This window comes from Rhinolophus sinicus, chromosome 3 (assembly GCF_057876585.1).
Source record: "Rhinolophus sinicus isolate RSI-liver-muscle chromosome 3, RSI-T2T, whole genome shotgun sequence".
Taxonomy (NCBI): domain Eukaryota; kingdom Metazoa; phylum Chordata; class Mammalia; order Chiroptera; family Rhinolophidae; genus Rhinolophus; species Rhinolophus sinicus.
Genome location: NC_142503.1, coordinates 159,355,805 through 159,376,717, shown reverse-complemented (window position 1 = coordinate 159,376,717; position 20,913 = coordinate 159,355,805). Strand labels below are relative to the sequence as shown.

At 49.8% G+C, this 20,913-nt stretch overlaps 1 protein-coding gene across 5 annotated transcripts in view; it reads right to left on the bottom strand.

The window, feature by feature from the left end:
• The window catches only part of CORO2B (coronin 2B), a 134,148-nt gene that overhangs the window by 19,336 nt on the left and 93,899 nt on the right, over nucleotides 1-20,913 (bottom strand). For 4 of the 5 annotated variants that reach the window (XM_019725632.3, XM_074327509.2, XM_019725631.3 and 1 more), the window contains one exon: nucleotides 7,816-7,932. The exons of the other annotated variant lie outside the window; for it this stretch is intronic. In XM_019725632.3, coding sequence (XP_019581191.1) covers nucleotides 7,816-7,932 — 117 coding nt within the window. The remainder of the gene's footprint in view (nucleotides 1-7,815; nucleotides 7,933-20,913) is intronic. 5 annotated transcript variants of the gene reach the window in all.

Genomic DNA, 20,913 nt, shown 5'->3' with positions numbered 1-20,913 from the left:
AACAAAATATGCTCAGCCCCACCCTGTGTCACAGACGTTAAACACTGGGGGATGGTCCTTGGTTTCAAGTAGCTCAGTCCTGTGGGGGAAACAGTAGACATGTGCAGACAAGGCTAAGGCAAGGCAGCTGATAAAGACGGTTAATGAAGTTACAAAACCAGTGTCTCTATGCATGGGGGAGGGAGCAGCTGGACAACAAAGGGAGAGCTTTAGTGGTCTGACAGGCTCCATTCAAATCCAGGCTCTGAACTTAACTGGCTGTGAGACTTCGGCCAAGTTACTTAACCTCTCTGAGTCTTAGTCTTTTCATCTGTAAGAATAATGGCACCTAGAATTATAATTGCTATAAAGATTAAATAAAGATAAAATATAGGTCCTACCAAACAGATTACTAAGCACTTAATATAAACAATGCTTGCTTATTATTAAGGATTATATACAAGTTTTATATAGGTCAAATTTAAGACGTGATTTATATTTTTTATGTGTACTTTGTTACTCTTGTGTAGGTGGTATAAAGTTTGTCTCCATTTTGTAGAATGCAGTATACATTTCCTGTGTAAAATTATTATATGGTTATGAAGGTATCTGGTTGAGTTTCTGCTTTTGACACATTGAGAGTATGGCTGCTGGTGAGTTAGGGCCGGGGCCTAGTGAGGACAGACTCAGCTCCTCTCACAACGCTGTTCCTAAGAGAAAGAATGCTCCATTTAGGGAATCTGCTTGTTAAACAGCTACAGCAAATGGACAGTACTTATTATCTATATCTGGGGTATAGAAGCTCAGAGGAAGAGCTGGAGTTCACAGTGGTCCTAAGTAGCTGGGAGAAGATACAGATTCCAAGTACTTAGTGTTTACTTAAAAAACAACTCTGTTTGGAGTAGTGTCAGGAGGAAAAGTCAAGTACAAGATATGGTTTCAGCCTTCAGGAAGCATCCAATTTAGCTGAGCGACAACACAGGCCTTGGTGCCAGGATTTCCATCCAACCACTCACAGTGCCTGAGCCCAGGTCACAACAACTCGCAAGTCTTCTGCAGTGAAAAAAGAGAAGCAGTGAGGGTCTTGCTCAGAGCCAGGGGGCTCCTGGAACTCCCCCCACCCGAATCCCCGTTTCTTACCAATTATTTTGTTTACTACTACTTGAAACTGGGTTTACTGTCATTCATCTAAACAAGAGGTAGAATCTCAAAGTCTACCTGAATGTCGATATCTTCTGACCCCCTAACTGTTTCCCAATGTGAGGAACAAATCACTTCAAACCCAGGGAGGTGAGGGAGGCCATCTGAGGGGGCAGAAGGAAGCATGCTTGAGCATCTACCGCTGAGAGTCCTGTGAAGTGGTTGCTAGAGGATTAAATAAAATGGTAAATGTGGAGCTGGACACACGGAAGGATATATGCTAATTATTATTATTATTATTAATGACTCTTCTTTAAAAAATAAGGAAATGAGGCACAGAGAAGTTAGGAAACTTGCCCAGGTTGCACAGCTAGGAAGGGAAAAACTGGGATTCAAACTCAGGCTTGGAACCAGGCAACCTAAGCTCCCTGTTCCTCTCTTCTGCACGCCTGCCCCTGCCCAATCCCTTCCTTTTCCCCTGGCTGGAATCTGACAGCCTGGACAGGACATGGTCTGTCCTTCTGCTCATCTATTCCAGGAAACTAATACAGCCCTCTGGCCCCACGTATCTAGAAATCACCCTTCTCTGGGCACAGACACCCTGCCAAGCCTCCCACTGGATGGTCAGCTCCTCCATATAGGGGTGGTCTTTTGGTGAGAAACAGTGCCTGGCACATCATAGGCATCTGAGACATATTTGTTGAATGAGTGAATCACTGGAAGAACCTGAGAAGCCCAGAGCCTTCCTGCCAGCAGCAGGTTCAGCAGTGAATCACCCCTGAGCTGAGGTGAGTGGGCTCACCCTTACTCTGGCTGGTGGTGAGCTGGATAGATGGGAAAGCGTCCCTTTTGTCCTGATTTGGAAGGGGGACCTGGTGGAGGATTTCTTTCCTGACTGTTGATGCTTAGCATTCAGCTTAGTCCTTTTTGGAAACCAGTGATACAAGGCCTATTTTGGGGTGCTCAACGAGCAAAGAATGAGATGTAATAGAAAGAGTGCACGTTGGGGGACTGACTCCCAGCCCTCTAGCCACCCTGCACGAGAGCAAGGTATTTAAACTCTTTGGTCCCCACTTAAGGCTAAGATAGTAGCAGTTAATGTTTACGGAGTTCTTAGTAGCCAAGAAACACTTTTACATTCATTTAGTTCTCATGGTGAACCCAGTATGGTCTCCATTTTACAGCAGGGCAACCGGTACCCAGAGAGGTAAAGAAACAGGTCCAAGGTCACACATCTGGGAAGTGACAGAGTCAGGATTTGAACCTAGGCCTATGGCCTCCTGAGCCTGGCTGCTTAACAAGTGAATCACACTGTCAATTTGACCACAGCTACCAGGTATGTTGGTGAGGCCTCTTGGGGCTACTGTACTTCCATCTCTAAAATGAGTGTGTTGTTTCCTTCCAACTTCAAGATGTAATGGCTCTCGAGTGTGTAGGAGGGCAGGGTGGTGGGTGGCTTCTGGCTGCTTCCAGCAAGGCTGACATCCTGCCCCATCCCACCTCTAGATCCTCTGGGCAGGTCATCATCTCTGAGGAGGGTGGGGTGGATGAAGGCAGCCACTGGATAGAAGAACAAAAGAATAGAAGGCAAAGGAAAGATGCTGTGCTCGGCCCAGCATGGAGAGGGGCCTGCCTCCCTCTCCCTTCTCCCTCTCTCTCCTGGGATCACTCTCTCCTCTCCTTGAGATATCACAAACCTCTCTCTCTATGGCTGCTGGAGAAGGGCTGAGAGCAGGAGGAAACTCATAGCGCCCTTCCCTGCCACCTGCCAGCCGCCCTCCCTAGCTGCCGCAGAAGCTATAAAAAGCACAGCCCTTCAACAATAGGTGACATCACCCAGTGGCAGAAAGAACCGGATTCTGCCAGATGCCAGGAGAGTTACAGCCCCCACCCCTTCCTCAGCACTGGAGCCCTTGGGAAAGGGCTTTGGGTATGTTCTGTTGGATCCCTGGAGGGATGGGTTAGACTTCTGGGGACCTCCTCACACTCTGGGGGACACGGGGGATGGATATCACTGGAGACTTTTCAAGGGCTGAGGGATATGGGAAAGGACCTGGGAGTGGGGGTGGAGTCTCGCTAGATCCTTTCAGTGTTGTCTGAATGTTCTGAGACTAGAAGAGGGGTGGGAGTGGATGCACAGGCACTTCCAGGAGATGGGCCAGATCCATTGCGAGCAGCTTCTCTGGGCTCCATCGGGTTGGTTCCCTCCCCAGGCCCAGTGTGTAGCACAGTGCCTGGCACACAGTAGGTTTGCTGACCTCCTAACCTTGGTTCTGGATGTTGTGTGTGATGCACAGTAAGTTGACCATTTGGCCCTGAGTGGATCGAGGGAGGGTGTCTCAGTGGCCTGCCCTCAAGGTGCTTTGATGGAAGCAGGAGGGTGGGTCAGAACAACCTGGCAGGCTGACAGGCCGCCTCACCCACCTCGGGAGCTACAGGCTCCACTGCCTGTACATCCCACCCTCCCAGGACCTGCTTCAGGTGCCACCTGGGCTTTGCACAGAGAGGACACTGAGATGTAATATTAAGTGTTTGATCTGAGCCATTCATGGCTCTGAGCTTCAGTGTCCTCACCTGTAAAGCTACAGCTGTCGGTATGTCGCTCAGAGCACTGGCTGGGAGTCAGGAGACCTGGCTTTCCACCCTGCCTGTGACTTGGACTCCCTGTGTGACCTGGGCAAGGCGCTGCCCTTCGGGCCTCAGTGTGCCTTTCTCCAGGAGGGACTAGGCCCTGGATGGCTCCCTGGCCAGATCGTTGGCCCTGAGGCTGGGGAGGAGTGGAGACCTGCGGGGCAAAGTAGGGCTCTGAGCTGTTGCTTCTGAGGCGGCTGGACTGGCAGCCAGAGCAAGAGCGTAGGTCCTCACTGGTCTGGAGACTTAATCTCCTTCTCTCTGGATCAGCAGCCTGAGCTGGCCCCTCCTTCCCTGTGCCCCCAAGCCTGGCGCCCTTTCTCTTCACACCCCTCCCCTGGGTGCTCCCCTTCTCTCTGAGGAACCACATTCCAGCACTTATCCAGCTGGCTGGGGCCCCGCCTCCTCCACAAAGCTGGCTCTGACCCTTTGGCCTCACTGATTCCCCTCCCTCGCTCCCCCGGGGCATGTGGCATCTCACACAGTGTGCCTGGTGTCTCAGCGTATGTTCAGATGGCTTGAAAAGCACAGGCCTCAGTTCAAAGTGCAGCTGCTCACCCTGGCATCTCAAGCTTTCTCTCTCTGCTCCCAACCTCCCTCCGCAGGCCCTCTCCTGCCACCTCCCCTCCCTGACCACAAACCCAGGCTCCAGCCACATCAGACATCTCCACTTTCCAAGCACAACATATGAACTGTGCTATGGCCTTAATGTTCGTGTTGCCCCAAAATTCCTATGTTGAAACCCTAACCCCCACAGGTGATGGTATTAGGAGGTGGGCCTTTGGGAGGTGATTAGGTCGTGAGGGTGGGGTACTTATGATGGGATTGGTGCTTTATGCCAGGGACTCTAGAGAGACCCTCACCCCTTCCACTGCGTGAGGACACAGTGAGACACCCAGCCGTGCGGGTACCCGGATCTGACTTTCCCTGATCTCAGCAATACGTCTCTGTTGTTTCTAAGCCACCCGGCCTGTGGTATGTTGTTACAGTGGCCCGAGCTGAGACAGACGCCGTCCAGACCTGTGCCTTTGCCCTCATCCTGGACCCCTGCTCTTCTGTCAAAGTCCTGCTTCTCCAGGGTCCAGCTCTCTCTAACCCCCTCTGCCCCGCGTGCACCTTGGTCAAAATTAATCCTGCTTTCCTCCCTGGGCACACAGCCCTGTTTGACCTTCCGTGGTTGCAGTGACTTCACTCTGCATTGCATTTTGGTGGGTGGGGTGTGACGGCCGCCCCTGTACTGTTGGTGTTTCCAGGAAAGGACTGAGAGTAGCAGGCATCCTGCTGGGCACAGACCTCCTTTCATCTTCATAGCAACTGCCAAAGGGATGGGTCATCATTATTATTGTTATAAAGCTGAGCAAAACTGAGGCTCCGAGAGGGTGAGTAACACATGCTTGGTCACCCAGTCGGTCCATGGTGAAGCTGAGATCAGCCCCAGGTTACCCAGATTCCGACGTGGAGCTCACTTTGAAGCGCCGCACCCAGGAGCGTGGCGGGGACCTGTCGGCGGTTAGCCAGAGCGGGCGAAACTCAAAGGCGCGCTGGCTCGTGTGGCCAGGGCTGGGGCCTTGTGCTTTTCTTGCACACACAGCATGGATGTCTGGTTTATTAGCTGGGGTCCTGGAGCATGTGGCCCCTGACTCTGAGGTGAAATAAGGTGCTGAGCTAGAACTGGGCGGGTCTATCAGGGCCAGTGACCCCACCCACCCTCGTCCTGACTCAGGCAGAAGTGTCCACCTGAGGTGGAGCGGGGACAGCCTGTGACCCTGAGAGCCCTGGCCTACCCTGTCCCTCTCCGCAGCAAGCTGGACACTGCTCTTCTCTTTCCCAGATGGCTCCCCTGGCCCGAGGCACCGGGAGGGACCTGAGGCTGCCCACAGGACTCTGTGGATTCGTGTCATGATGAGACTTCATAAAGCAGGAAGAGCGTGGACCTGGGGCCGTAGCCCTTCTCGACTTCCTAGTTTTGTGACCTGCCCCCAACCATCAGTTTGGGGGTGGCAGTGCCTGGCACACAGGGTAGCCGTGAGGGCTAACTGTGTGTAAAGTGTCCAGCCCTGACTGGCTGGAGGAGTTCCGTGTAAGGCAGCCCCGAGTTTCAGGGGTGTTCGCTCCCTGATGGCTGGTGACAGTTACTCAACCCCTTACCAGGCAGCGACGGAGCCAGCTGTGGTCTCTGGCACTCCTTCTTGGGCTCCCTGCACCCAGTAGAGAAGGATGGGCAGTGCCTCCACCTGTTCTCTCTCCCACTGAGCCCAGGCATTACCCACACTGAGGTCTCTAGCCTCCACCAGCTCCAGCTGCCTCCTTCCCAGCCTAGGAAGCAACCAGTGACCTTGTTCTTCCTGAGCTTCCACACCTGTCCTGGGCTCCATCATCTCATGCCCATCCTCTGGTCCTGCCTGTGCTCTGACCCCTGGCCACTGTCCTCATTTTGCTAAAGAAATTAACCAAACATGATGGCCTATGTCACTACCAATTCTTGATCTGTCTGCTCACATGGGCCCTGCCCTTGCTGCTGCTCTCAGGAATCCTCTTGGGTTGACCTAGGACTTTGACCTTCAGGAGCTGGTCAAGCCCATTCCATTCTTTCAGCCCCTTCCTCGCTACTCACATTTACTAGGTACTGTGCCAGCTGACCTCCCCCAACCCCAACTTTATTAACCAGTGGAAACTATTTACTGTGACTCTCTCTTTGGATAATTGATTAGTTGGGCTATATTCATTCACTCATGCATTCATCTTTCCATTTATCCACCTATCCATTCACTTGTATCCAGTCATGCTTCCATCCTTCCATTCATCTATCTGTCCATTACCCATCCATTCAGTCATCTTTCTGTCCATCAAAGTAGTCATCCATCCAACAATCTCTTCATCTATCCACCTATTTATCCATCTTCAACCCTCCATCTGTCATCCATCCGTCCATCCATCAATCCATCCATCCATGCAACCATCCATCCTATCCAATTGCTACTAAGCATTTACTAGGTAGAAGGTTCTGTGCTGGATGCTTGGGATTAAGAAACAAATAGGCCAAGGCCTCAGCTCTCAGGAGTTCACAGTCCAGTCTGGAAAGACAGGAGACATGAGTTTTGAAGTTCCTTCTAGTTCCAATATTCTGGGAGCCTAGGACCTGTACCAAGGCGATGCCAGTGAGTGCTAGGTGGATGCTTGCGGCCTGAATGAAAGGCTGGTCTTCCTTCACCTGGGAACACCAGGGACTCGGGCAGCCCCTCCTCACAGCTCAGCTGAGGCTCTAAAACCCCCTCTTGCTTCCAAGCCGGTGCTCTGACGTTGTTCAAGGGCAGTGTGGGGAAAGACATGGGGTCCCTCTCTAGAGACACTGAGGCTACTGCTAACTCCTGACCCTCCCTCCACCTGTGGAAATCACCAGAGGCCAGGGAAAGGCTGGCTAGACAGCAACTTCAAATTTTACTCTCCCTAGATTCTTTATTTCTCCTCTCCAAGTTCTCTCTATTCCCTTTCTTCCTTCCTTCTCCACCTCTCCTATCTGTTCTCTCTTTCTCTCCCCTCTATCTCCTCCCAGCTCCCTCCTCCTCATTTCTCTTATTTCTTCTCTCTTCCCATCAAGTGGTGGGACACACGGAGTTCAAATTCTGGGCCACCACTGTAGGTCCTTGGACAAATCACAACAATTCTCAGCCCAGAGTCCTTCCCTAAAACCATGGCTCACGTGCAACAATAGAGGGTACATTTGCCATGCCCAGTCTGCAGGAACAGGGCCTCTTTTCTTCATGGCTCATCCATTTCCTTCCTTGTTCCCTTTCTCCTTGTCCATATTTCCCCTCCTACCCTTCTTCTGAGACCACATTTGAGTTCTGATCATACACTTAGTATTTTTGTTCTAATTCTCACCTATAAAATCAACACTTCCAAATGAAATCATGCTAAAGGCACAAGATCTGCTGAACACTCCAGGGATTTGCTCACTCAGTCCTTTTCCTAACTCCCCATCCTGGGCAAAGAAGGGAGAAGGAGGGGAGTTTAATAAGGGAGGCCTCCATGAGGAAGCAGGGAGGGGACACCCCTCTGGCTCACCGATGTGTCCTCCGAGCATGAGGCAATGATGTTGTCAATGAAGGGGTTCCACTTGATGTCCAGCACATTCCCCTGGTGACCACAGACCTTGGGGTAGTTAGGTTCAATCCTGCCCGTCTGCCGAGGGGAGAGAGAGAGAGAAGGGGATTAGTTTGATGGCCCTGGGGTGGCCCTGAAAGGAGAGCCTTTATTCTGGGCTTCTAAACTGGACTGGAAGGTCCTTGAGGACCCACCAATGTCTTATTTGTCTTTTGGTCCCTGCATCAGCGTGGGCCGAATTGCTCTGTGGCTGCATCCTTCCCAACACTGAATGGTGATGGGGGGGCAGGGTATGCATTCTTCCCAGTGCCCGTAGTCCCCACTGCCCCCAGCAGAAGTGCCACAGCCAGCTGTGGATCAGGAGGAGGCTCTTTAATGATGCTCCAGCAGTCAATGGAGAGGTCTTAGGCTGTGTCCACATAAACACTGCCATATAAATAAGTTAGTCTGCCTATGATGTGAACAGTGCTGCCCCCAGAGGTGGCAGGCTTGTTCAGTGTGCATCTTAAACACCTGTACACAGATTCCTGCGGTTCAAAGCATAGTCTTTGAAGTCACAGAGGACTGTGTTTGAATCTACCACCTTTTAGCTATGTGGCCTTGGGAAAGTCAATGAATTTCTCTGAGCCTTGGTTTCTTCATTTCTGAAATGAGGATAGCAACACCTACCTCTTGGCATTGCTGTGAAATTGAATGACCTAATGTACGTAGCGAAGTGTTTAGTGTGGAGAATATCATCATAAAGACTGTTCAGTATATGATAGGAGTTATTATTGTCATACAGGTTAGATGACACCTCCTCCAGGAAGTCTTCCCTGATCTCTCAATGGGTTAAGAACTCTTCTTCTGTGCACTCACAGCATCCTGGGCTTCCCTCCAATATAGCATTGTCATGTGGAGTTGTAATCTGTTTTTATTTGTGAGCAACTGAGGATACAGTCTGTGTCTTCCTTGTCTGAATCTGCAGTCCTAACAAGCCTGGCACATAGGAGACACTTAGTACATGACCTAAAAGACATCCTGTGAGGGAGATGGAGTCCACAAAAGATGGAACATGCATGTGGGCGTCGGGGGTAGGGAAGGGTAGGTCCATGCTTACTGGCTGTAAAGGTGGCAGGGAAGGGAAGGAAAATTGTAGGCAGAAGCTGTGTCTCCATCTTTTTAATAAGAGTTTTTTGGGGGCTTGGAGGAAATAGGGAGGGTGTTTTTTAATACTGATTTTTTGGGGGTTTGGAGGAAAGAGGGAGAGTTTTTCCAGTCACTGCCCACCTACTAATAGTGGTTAGGTGGTCAGAGGAACCTCAGGCAGGTCATAGCCTACCCTCCTTCAAGTTCCTTGACCGAAAGATGAGGAAGACAACCAATTTCTGCCAAGCCCCTGCTACACGTGCCTCATACTTCACTAGTGTGATGAGATGAGGAGAGTGGTTTCAGGGTGTCGTCCTGCCATGACCTCTCCCCACCCACTTCCTGCCAGAATCTCTATCGGCTCATTTCCAGGTCCCTTGATTTTTTTTTTTTTTTTTGTGACACAGCAACGGTGGTACGGTTTGAGAAAAAACAGACCTAAGAGAAAATGGCAGTGGGACGGAGGGTGAGGAATGAGGCAGAGAAAGAGAGAGAGGAAAAAAGCCTCAGAGGTTGTGCTCCAGAGAACTTTACCGAGACACTGCATATCATGGGAGAATTAGGGAATGGAGGAAAAGGATTTGGGGAGCAGTGCTATCAGTTAGGAATGGGATCCCCTTTGACATTCCACGAGGGATATATTTTGGATTGGAATATGTTTTTCAATTACTTTCAGGAGGTAGCACTATGTTTCGTTAAATGAGACTTTGAGCAGAGACGGAGCCACATATGGCCCTGGGATTTACTAGGGTTACACATCACCTTCTTTATCTCTCGCGACAACCCTGTGGATTCTGCATGAGGAAGTGAAGGCTCAGCAAGGTTTAGCAACAAGCCCAAGGTTATGCAGCTGAACGTGAAACTAGGATTCCCACACAGGGGTGACCCTTCAGGCTGAGCTTTTTGAACTCCACGGCCTGTTGTTGGCCAGCTCCTTTCCTCCAGCTCTGACTTCCACGGGCAGACAGGCCCTGCATTGTCTGCTTCCACAGCTCACTTACTCTCCGACAGAGCCATTCCTTACATCGGATCTCAGAGGCTGCACTGGAATGATCCCTGAGCAAAGCTGTTTGCACCAAGCTTTTGGCACCCAGCCCAGCCCAGGCAAATCTGAGGGGCGCTGAATAAGTCATAGGTGGCCATCAGCTAACAGCAGCTCTGGCCAGCAGCTTGTGGGTGATACCCTAGAGGGACCGTGAAGCAACATCACTGGAACCTGTTTAGAATGGGGAGTGGTCAGAGCCCTGCCTTGGGGAAGGAATACGTCTTTTTAAAGCAGAGAATGATCCTGAGGTAATGGATACATCCAAGTGGACCTCCCTTTACAGAATGGATGCGATGCCCAGTGAGCTGGGTAATTATAATTATCATGACTGGATCACATTGTTGTTTATTTGAATGGTGACCCAAGAGTTGTGCAGTACACAAGCTGCTCGGCCATGTGTGGCAGCCCTAAAGGGAAGGCTTTCAACCTGGCAGCTCAGGATTTCCTGTATCCTATAGGACGGTTCCACATAAAATTTTGTTTGAAAGACAAGTTCCATTGCTAAGAAGAAAAGTTTGAATACCACTGCTTTATAGAGAAATCCAGCAAATTAAAACTACAATTATTAACTCCAGGAAAGTAAATTGTATTAGAAAACTAATGCAATCATAATGCATAATGACTGATATATAATATTTACATAGTTGTAATAATGTGAATCCAAAATATTTATTTAAATAAGAGTTTTGCTATACTATGCTGGGACAACAGAGGTAGGGAAACTGTATGTGTGTGTGTGCGTGTGTGTGTGTGTGTGTGTGTGCACGCGCAGTAAGAGGGGAAATACAGCTGGAAGAAAGCCAAATCCCCATCTTCCATAATAGGAAGTCAATAGACAATGCTTAGGATTTAAAAAATCAAGATGTGGCAGTAAAAACATGTAATTAAGAACTATGGGGATAAGTGCAAAAAGAAACGGCTAAAAGCAGTGAAAATAGCCACCTTTAGGGGGTGGGAAATGAGGGGAGCAGCAAAGTGGGACAGGGATGGAGGGTAAAGGCCATGTTGTGCAGGGGAAAAAGGCCCTGGTTTGTAGCATTTGCCCATTTGAGTGGTGTAAATATTCCCACCATGGCTAATTTCAAGTTGCGGGACGGTATCACCCAAAGGCAGAGTGAGAAGAGATTCACAGTAGCACATATTATGTAACATTTCTACCATATAGACAGAGTCATCCCTCAATATATGGGGGGAATTGGGTCCAGGACCCCTGAGTTTACCAAATTTGCAGATGCTCAAGTCCCTCATGTAAAGTGGCCTGGTATTTGCACATAACCTACGCACATCCTCCCGTATATTTTTAATCATCTCTGGATTACTTATAATCCCTAATACAATGTAAATACTATGTAAATGGTTGCTATGCTTTATTGTTGAGGGAATTATGACAAGAAAGTCTGTACATGTTCAGTACAGACACAACCTTTGTCAGCCTAACTACATAATACATGTCAGCAACAATGTGACTTTTTTTCAAATATTTTCAATCCGTGGTTGGGTGAACCCTGAGTATGGGAGGCCAACTGTATAATAGACATAAATAACTTCAAGAATGCAGATTCTGGTGAAATAATTAGGAAGCATAAATTTTTAATATTTAATACCTCTGTTTTTAAAATAAATAAATTGAATGTTTGCATAATTTAATTTTAAATAATGGCCTTGCAAAACTCCTAACAGTTTGACAGACTCTCACAAAACTGACTCCATCACATAACTGTGGGGCTATAGGCCTCGTCGTACTGTTAGGCTTTATGAACTCTACAATTATTACTTTGCTAGATAGAAATATTAAAGAGTGAACAAATAAAATGTATGTACCAGATGTTCTAAAGGAAGCTTGTTCTGAATTTTTTTTAAAAATGGGAATAATCCTCTCCCCAGACCCCCAAAACGCCTTTGTTTTCTGTTCCAATTTCTTTATGGGTTGTGAGTAGAGACCAAATCTGGACCTGGTTCCTCACTGCCACACGGTGCTACCTTCTCATACGCGTACACATGCTAATACTCATACCAACACTAGTAGCTCTTATTAATATACCATATTAATGTAATAAAATTTAATCCTCATAATCCCATCTTACAGTGAGAAAACAGGTTTAACGAGCTCCTAAGGAGTGGAATCAAGGTTTTACAGTGTTTCGTAACTTGGAATCACTGTGTAGAGGGTCCGCTCACAGCTCTGTTCCAGTGGTAGGGTTCTCAGGGGTCCTGGGTCTCACCTACCACCTGATCCTTGAACCTCAAAGAGAGCTTCAGGCTCACCAGAGCTGGGACAGAGACCTTGCTGCACGGGGTAGGGTGGGGAAGCCTGTGACTTGGTGTCTCTCCCAAGTAACAGGCTGTCAGTGGGTCATGTCCTTTGCCTCAAAGGACAAATGCAGCCCCCACTGGCTGGGACAGACCTTCATCAAATGTTGGATAGCAACTGTGGCATACCTGAGCCTTCTCAAGAAGGAGCCTCGTGCTAGGGGTAAGGCTGTATCTCAAATACACCCTATCTGCCAAAGACAGAGCTGAAAGGGGCTGAACACAGGCCTTCTACAGGGCGGGAGGAAGTGTGAAATAGGGAGACTTTCTTGCAGGTCCATTTGATAGGGTCTCAAAGACTTTTAAAAGATTCATAGCCTTTGACCAATAATTCCACTTTGGGAATTTATCCCAGGGAAATTAACGGAGAAGCACCCTAAGATGTTCACTGCTGTGTTATTTATAATAGGGAACCATATAATAAATGCCCAACAATGGGGCATTGCCAAAATGAATTATAGTACAGCAGTATAATGGAATATTATGAGCTCATTTAAAATCTTATTGTTAAAGAATATGTAATGACACGGAAATTACTCAAGATCTAATGTTTAGTGAAACAGTCAGAATCAAATTATATACATAAAATGATCCCTACCTATCAAAAAAATACACAGTCTATAAGAAAATACATCAGAATTTTAATAGTAGCAATCTCTGGATATTAGTGATTTCCAATTTTTCCACAACACTTAAAACTTATTAAAAAGATAGATGTTATTTAACACACACACACCCTATAGCTTTGATTGAGACATATTCCTCTCTGGTTTTGGTCAAACAAGTTTTAAAGAAATGAGATGCAGGCTGGAGTATATCAGATTTACATGGTCAGAAGCTTTTGTGGGACATAAGTATGTTTGGTCATACAGGCTTCTCTATTCCTTTGTTACCACAAGAATGGTTTGGGAGAAAAGATCCTTGAAATTGAAGAAAATTACATAACTAATTGAAAGTGGGTTTCACTGTGTGTGTGTGTCTGTGTGTGTGTGTCTGTGTGTGTGGTGTTTGTGTGTCTGTGTGTGTGTGTGTGTATGTGTGTGTGTGTGTGTGTGTGTGTGGTGTGCATGGGGGCAGCTGAGGCCAGGTCCTCCCTTGGAAAGGCTGGCAGGTGAGGCTCACCCAGCAGGCCTCCCAGGGAAGTGGCAGGTGCCGTGGGCCTCAGTCCAGGCTTTATCTGAACCCAGTGAACTGACTGAAGATGAGATATTTTCAAAACAACCTGCATTGCAGCTTCAGCTTCCTAGAATCTCGCGTCGTTGCAAAGCTGAATTTTGTACACAGAAGCAAAATGTTTTCTTACCTAGGGAATCAGCTTAGCGAGGCAGAAAGAACAGACTCTGAGCAGGAGGTAGGGTTTCCAGGCCCAGTTCCAGCACCCACCCCGCCAGCTGAGTGACCTTGAACATGGATGACCCTGGCCTCTCTGGGCTTTCCAGATTCCTAGACCCTGGGCTAATGCGCTTTCTGCTTCTTCATGGCTGCTCTTCTTATTGTACAAAGCAAGGCACACCGGCAACCAGAGGGCTTGCTTCTGGTGTACCAGGGCAGAATGGAGAGATCCACATCAAATGTGCTGTCAGAAAGACGCAGGATGGCAATACTAATGATAACAATGAAAAAGAATCATGGTAATAAGAGACCATTTGACAAGTGCTTATAAAGAGCTAGGCCTTTGTGTTAAGCAATGTATATACATTATTTTAATTAATTCTTGTAAAACCCTATACAGTTTTATGAAATCCTTATAACCCTCCTGTAACAATCCATTTTATGGATGAGAAAACTGAGTCCTAAGACGTGACTTGCCAAAGGTGACAGCTGGGAATCAAGGAGCTGCAATTTGCAGTCGGTGCGGTCTGGCTCAGAGCCACCTCAGCTATGCTGCCTCCTTTATCGAAATATACGTGAGACATTTGATAAATGAGGAGGGAAAGTGGTCAGAAATCTGAAATAGGACCCCTCTAGTGGGGGTTCTAAGAAATGGCTGGCTGGCAACTCGGTGTGCCCCCGTCATGTAGGGTGTCAGGCGGGGTCTCTGGTCCCGCTCCCCACATAAGAATGCTGAACACGGTGAGGCCAAAAAGGAACACCCACGGAGCCATAGATAGGGGAGTCACACCATTATAGTCTCGCTGGTGGCTGGGTTGGAGACACAGGAAGCAGGAGCCACACGATCTGCAATCCACACTCCGCCCCTTGCTAGCTCAGCCACCATCTTCTTGCCAGCCCCCATTTTCTGCTAGCGTAGCCAGAGTTATTATATTAGTGGCCAATGGCTCACTGGTTACAGCTGATGGCCATCCAATCACAGTTGATGGCCATTTACTACCTGAGCCAGCACCTTTGCACATGAGGCCGAGAGCCTGGAAACTGCACTCCTGGCTCTGTCCCCACAGCCCCTTAACCTTCTCTTGGGAAACTGTTCCTTCCTTCCTCCTTTCTCACTCAGGCTCACCCCTCTCCCTAGTGGTTCCCAGACTTTGTTACACTTTAGAATCACCTGGGAAGTTTTAAAAATCCCCGTGCCCAGGTGTGGGGGCAGAGCCCCAGAAAGTAGTTTCCAGGCTCTCGGCCTCACATAGACAGGTGCTGGCTCAGGTAGTAAATGGCCAACTGTGATTGCATGGCCATCAGCTGTGGCTAGTTGGCCGTCAGCTGTAACCAGTGAGCCATTGGCCACAATATAACTGCTGTGGCTACGCTAGGAGGAGAGTGGAGGAGAGTGAAAGAGAGTCGTCGGTGGGTTGCAGACAAAACGGACAGCAGGTCGCACGTCCAGTGAACCCAGCCTCCAGTGAGACTGTAGTGGTATGACTCCCCTACCTATGACTCCGTGGGTGTTCCTTTTTGGCCTCACCATATCCTGCGTTCTTGTATGGGGAGCGGGAGCAGAGACCCCGCAGGCCTCCCCGCTGGACGCCTTGCACGACAAATGGCGCAGCGAGCAGGGTATGGTGTCGGCTGAAACTCTCCGGAATGTACTGGAGCAGTTTACACGTATAAAAGCTCAGCTTCGCGAGCAGGGTATGGTGCCGGCCAAAGCTCCCCGAAGGGCGGTGGAGCAGTTTGTGCATATGAACACTCAGTGTCAGGAAGACCAGGAGGAGCAGCTGCCGGAGAGCTGGACCCCCGTGGAGGGGTGGGAGGATGTGGACGGTTCTCCCACCAGCACAGGAAAAGGCATGCCGCTGCTGCAGAGATGGAGCCCCGTGGAGAGGTGGAAAGATGTGGACGGTTCCCCAACCAGCACAGGCCGGAGAAAGCGAAGGTCGTTGCAGTCCTGTGGGTCGGAGAAGTTCCTGCTCAGGCAGCCCGGATGCAGGACTTATTGTCCCAGGAGGTAACGTTTGCTGAGTCCTCCGTGGGAGATGAGGGTGAGGTCAAGGTCATCCCTCACCCCCAGGACAGCCCTGGCGAATGACTATGGACTATGGGGAATTGCCTTCCATCCCTAATTTAATGGACCGCTTGACTGTTTGTTAGTGGAACTGGGGGATATTTGCTTTTGTGTCTTGACTGGCCACCATTGAGAATATGTGAGCACCTTGATTGTGAGTCGCTGTTGTTCCAGCAGGGTACCCTGAGAGGCCCAGAGAGAGGGGCAGTGCCCTGAGAGCCCTGGCTGAGTCCAGGAAGTCTGGCTGAGCCCTGAAGATGCCCTGGCTGTACCCAGGAAGTCGGGCTGTTCCCAGAGAGAGTGGCAGTGCCCTGAGAAATCCTAGCTGTGCCCGGGGAAACTAGTGGTACCCTAAGAAGTCCAGGAAGTCTGGCCGTGCCCAGAAGCACTGGTGGTGCCCTGAGAAACCCTGGCTGTGCCCAGAGAGCCTGGCTGTGTCCAGGATATTGCATTCACCTTCAGGCTCCTCGCACAGGGCCCCTCGCGGAAGATGCTTGTCGCATAGATTGTGAGGCGAGAGCCTGTAGGGGTGGAGTGTGGGGGCAGAGCCCCGGAAAGTAGTTTCCAGGCTCTCGGCCTCACATAGACAGGTGCTGGCTCAGGTAGTAAATGGCCAACTGTGATTGCATGGCCATCAGCTGTGGCTAGTTGGCCGTCAGCTGTAACCAGTGAGCCATTGGCCACAATACAACTGCTGTGGCTACGCTAGGAGAGAGAGGGAGAGAGAGAGAATGGGGGCTAGCAAGAAGATGGCGGCTGGGCTGGCAAGCGTGGATGGCGGTTTGCGGACAGTGCGGATCCAGCCTCCAGTGAGAGTATAGTGCCGCCAGAGAGAATATAGTGGTATGACTCCCCTACCTATGGCTCCGTGGGAGTTCCTTTTTGGCCTCACCATATCCTGCGTTCTTGTATGGGGAGCGGGAGCAGAGACCCCGCAGGCCGTCCCGCATGACAAATGGCGCTGTGAGCAGGGTCTCCCGCATGACACCAGGTTATACTTCATATCAATTGAATCACAGCGTCTGGGAGCAGGGAGCCAGGCACTGGTATTTTTTAACATTCCTCCAGTGATTCCAATGGGCAGCAAAGTTTGGGAACCACTACCTTAGAGGCTCCCTGTTCTGCTGAGGCCCAGGGAAGCCCCTGCAACACTTGTGCATTTTAAGACAGGCTCAGAGGCTGCCTGCCTGTCAGTGTTACCAACGTGGGTGTGGAGGGTGGGGTGAGAAATCAAAGAACATTATTGCTCGTTTAATAGAGGCTCATTTACAGAAACCACAGATAAAGCAAATAGCAAGATAACAGCCACATCAGGAAGACCCAGGGTGAGGGATATTGCTGAACCCAGGCGATGGGGGATCTAATGATGGAACTCGAAGCTTCCACGAGGGAGACAGTTTTGGACAGGCCACTCCAGTCATCACATTCCCTCCTCTGTGTGCCACCCCATGCAGCCCAGATCATTTGATTAGGCTGCTCGCAGTCTTCCTTACACGCTCTCCTCTGGATGGAAGTTGATATTAAAGGAGAGACAGCCATTATAAAACGGGCAACGTAATCCTTCTCCCCAAAGCCCTGGGCATAGGTCAGGCCCCTTGTGTGTCAGCCTCCTGGGGCTGAAGAAGGCCTTGACACTTCAAAAAGCACACACACATACATGATCGTAATTTATATTGCCCAGGGAAGGTGTGACTCGATAAACAAGGAAATTTGCCCTTGGTCACCCCACCTGGAAGTGACAGCCAGAATTTATGCAGGTCCAGAGCTCTGGGTACCACCGTGGCCTTCTCAGCAGGGATAAGAGGGGTGTCTGTGTTCCTAAATTTTGTGTGCCCTTCATTCAAAGTGTGGGTGCTCCCATTCCAGGGTGTACCCAATTTGCCAGTCACTGTCCCCAGTCACACACACACACACACACACACACACACACACACACACACACACGCCCATATAAGCTCCTCTCCACAGCCATTTCCACCCAGGCCTCTGACTCTGCTCTTTTCCTCCCTCCATCCCAATCAGAATGTGCTGGTCTCATGTTCCATACTTCAGGGCCCTGTTCTCTTTGGCCAGCTAATCCAATACACAAAAGCTTTCTGAGGGGACCCTGGGGGATAACGGGTCAGTCCATTTCTTCTTGCAGGTTGTCTATGAGCACACTGACAGGAGCGTTTTAGAGAAAGCCATTTGGCCAGAGGTGGAGTCTGCTGGGCTCTGCCTCTCAGGCAGAGTGCTAAGAGATCTGTTTTGGGTGGAGAGCTGTATTCATGCTAGAGCTCGAAGGATTGTCCTGGGGATTTCTGAAATGGGTCCACTGCTTTGTCTCCCTGCCTCTAGTGTCTGCCCTCTTCCATTCTCTCTCTAGTGCATCTTACTTACTGTTGTCTAACTTTCTTAGAGTACAGCTCTGCTGCAGTAACTCTTCTGCTCCAAAACTTCCAATGGCTCCCAATTACTAGACTTTAAAAGCCAAACACCTTACCCAGACATCAGAGCTATTGTGGTCCCAGCTTGATCCTGCTTTGACACAGTCTGTCACCTGGGCCATACACATGCCGTATACACACACCTCCACATCCTGCGTCCAATGCCCCACCACCTGGCTGATGCCACCTTTGGTTCTTAGTTCATCCCTGTCCTCAGGGGTGCACACCATGAGGACAGCGCTCTTGACAACATGTCGCCAGGGCCGCATTCAGTGCCTAGCTCAAAGCAAGGGCTCAAGCTGGGTAAATGAATGTCATCCCGTTTCCCACCTCTGCGTCTTAGCTCCTGCTGTTCCCTCAGGCTTGACTCCCCTTCCCTTCTCTGTGCATGCCCACCCTTGGCACCCAGAAAATATCACCTAGGGAACAGACAAACGCTCCCCCTCCCCCATGCTGGGAGATAATTCGGATCCTACTCTTACGATCTTGAGAAAGTCTCAATCTGGGGCTGAGTTTGGGGGGAAATTCAGAGTCAAAGGCACAGTGTATGATAAAGGTCGTGAATGCTATAAAGTTAGTCACCCTTAGACAGAAGTTCACAGCGATACTTCAAAGAGCCTCTTGATTTCATGACTTCCTGTTTTGATTTTTCCTCTCATTCTTTTATCTCTGTGATTTTAGAAATGAAAAGGGTTTGCTGATTTTTCCAGTTAAAATCCCTGGTGTGTGTGTGTGTGTGTGTGTGTGTGTGTGTGTGTGTGTGTGTGCTGCCAGATGGGGTGGGAAAGGGCCCCTTGGGGGGAGGGGTGGGTTTGTTTGGAGAAGACCAGTAAGGAATTGTGTTTCTCCTGATATTTCTGCTCTTGGAGACACAATTGGTTCTCCAAGGCTCTAGGAGATGATGGGGGGCCCCCTTTATCCTGGTCTTAGGACGTATCCTTTTTCAGACTCCCAGAGAAGAGCTAAAAGGCCCCCTGAGCTTGGGATAGGAAGATGTTGAGTAATAGTCAACGAGTGAGTGTGTGTGTTAGGGAGAGGCTGCCTGGGACCTCAGAGCTCATGCTGTCCCTGTGGTTTCCTGACTACTGCCCTCTTTTATAGAACCCTGGGCTAAAACATGTGAAGAAGATACAAAAATTCTACTGCGCCTGACAAATCTCCATGGGGTGCTTTTGATAGGGTGTCCTGGGCTGTGGGTTTCTGCCTCCAGTTGCTCACAATCTATTGAGGAGATAGAGAGCTGGACAGTTGCAGGTTGGGCTGGGCTTTGGTGGGGAAATGGCGGGTCCCCATTGGGAGCACGGACAAGGGGCAAGAATGGGAGACTTTGAAATCTGGAAATCTTCCTAGAGGCGGTGCCATACACCCAAAGAATTGATAGCACATAGGTAGGGATGGCATGGGTAATGCTTAAGAGACAGAAGGACCAGCACCGGCAGAGGCCCTGGGTGTATTTCGGAAAGCCAAATAAGTGGAGAGAGGCCACAGAGGACGGTGCAGACCAGACAGTTCAGGAACTCGCTGGCCTCGTGAAGGAGTCTGAACTTTACTCCATAGGCACTGAAGAGCCACTGATGGTTTAATGCAGGAGAATGGACTGCAGGGGGCCCAGATGTGCAATTACTGCAGAGTGCTATGCTATGCCTGGGGAGCCCAGAGACCTCAGATAGGGCATGCGGGGGCCCTAGGCCAGGGAGCATGTATCCTGGCATTCAAGGTCTTAACTGTGATGGGGCAGGGGACTGTGCAGGGAAGGAGAGTCTCCCAACGTCCCAGTCCCCAGATCATGTCCCTGTGTCCCAGAGTGGGGAAGGTGGGGGATGGGCAAAAATCTATGACTTGGAAATGTGAAACAGTTGGCAAAAAATACATGACATGTTTTGCAAATTGTGGGGAAAGCCTTAGTTTTGGTTTATAATGAGCAGAATAGCAAATTTCTGGTTCAGGCAGAAACTCCAAGGAAAAAGAGAGCACCCATGCTATCTTAAGGCTGTCAACACTAGCACTGGCCTTCTCTCCCTGCCACGAAGCCGAGTTCTTCTAGAAGGTGGGGAGCACTAGGAACACGGGGGCTGGACCGCTGTGGGGTTCAGCTACAGGCTCTTCAATGTCTCCCCATTCTTGGCCCCAAATAGGCCTCATCCTTCATGCTCCTCCCAGAGGCCCTGGCACGGACAGCACCCTAGTGGACACCCACCCCAAACTGGGAGGTACGGAAGCACGGATGGCCCTGAGATAGAAGCCAGTCAAGGTCAGGAGCAGTTCCCAGGTCAGCCCTCTGCTTTTTGGCCCAGAGTCCTGGATGTCTGCTGTACCAGAGGCCATCTCAGTAGAGGCCCCAGCAGACCTTGTGTTTTTCAGAGGCTGCCAAGAGTATAAAAATCCCCTCTTCCATCTGCTGTCTGGCCCAGGAAAGATGGGAAAGGGGGACCCTCTCACCTGAAGCCTCTTCTGCAACCTCTCCGCATACATCTCCTGCATTGTGAAGGAAACTCATTCAGGGTTATTCTTTTTGCCCAGCCCACCTGGGGTTTGGGGAACATCACTAAATGGATGTTTCCCCTTCAGGAGTTAGGGCACTGGGGCTCATCTCAGCCCTGCTGCTCACTGGCTGTGTGGCCAGGGACAAGTGTCTGCCTCTCTGGGTCTCAGTCTCTCCCTCTGAAAAGTGGAGACATTCTGGAGGGGCAGAGATGACAAATACATGGTCCATGTGTCACCCCAGGCTCCCGTCTCTACAGCAGGCATTG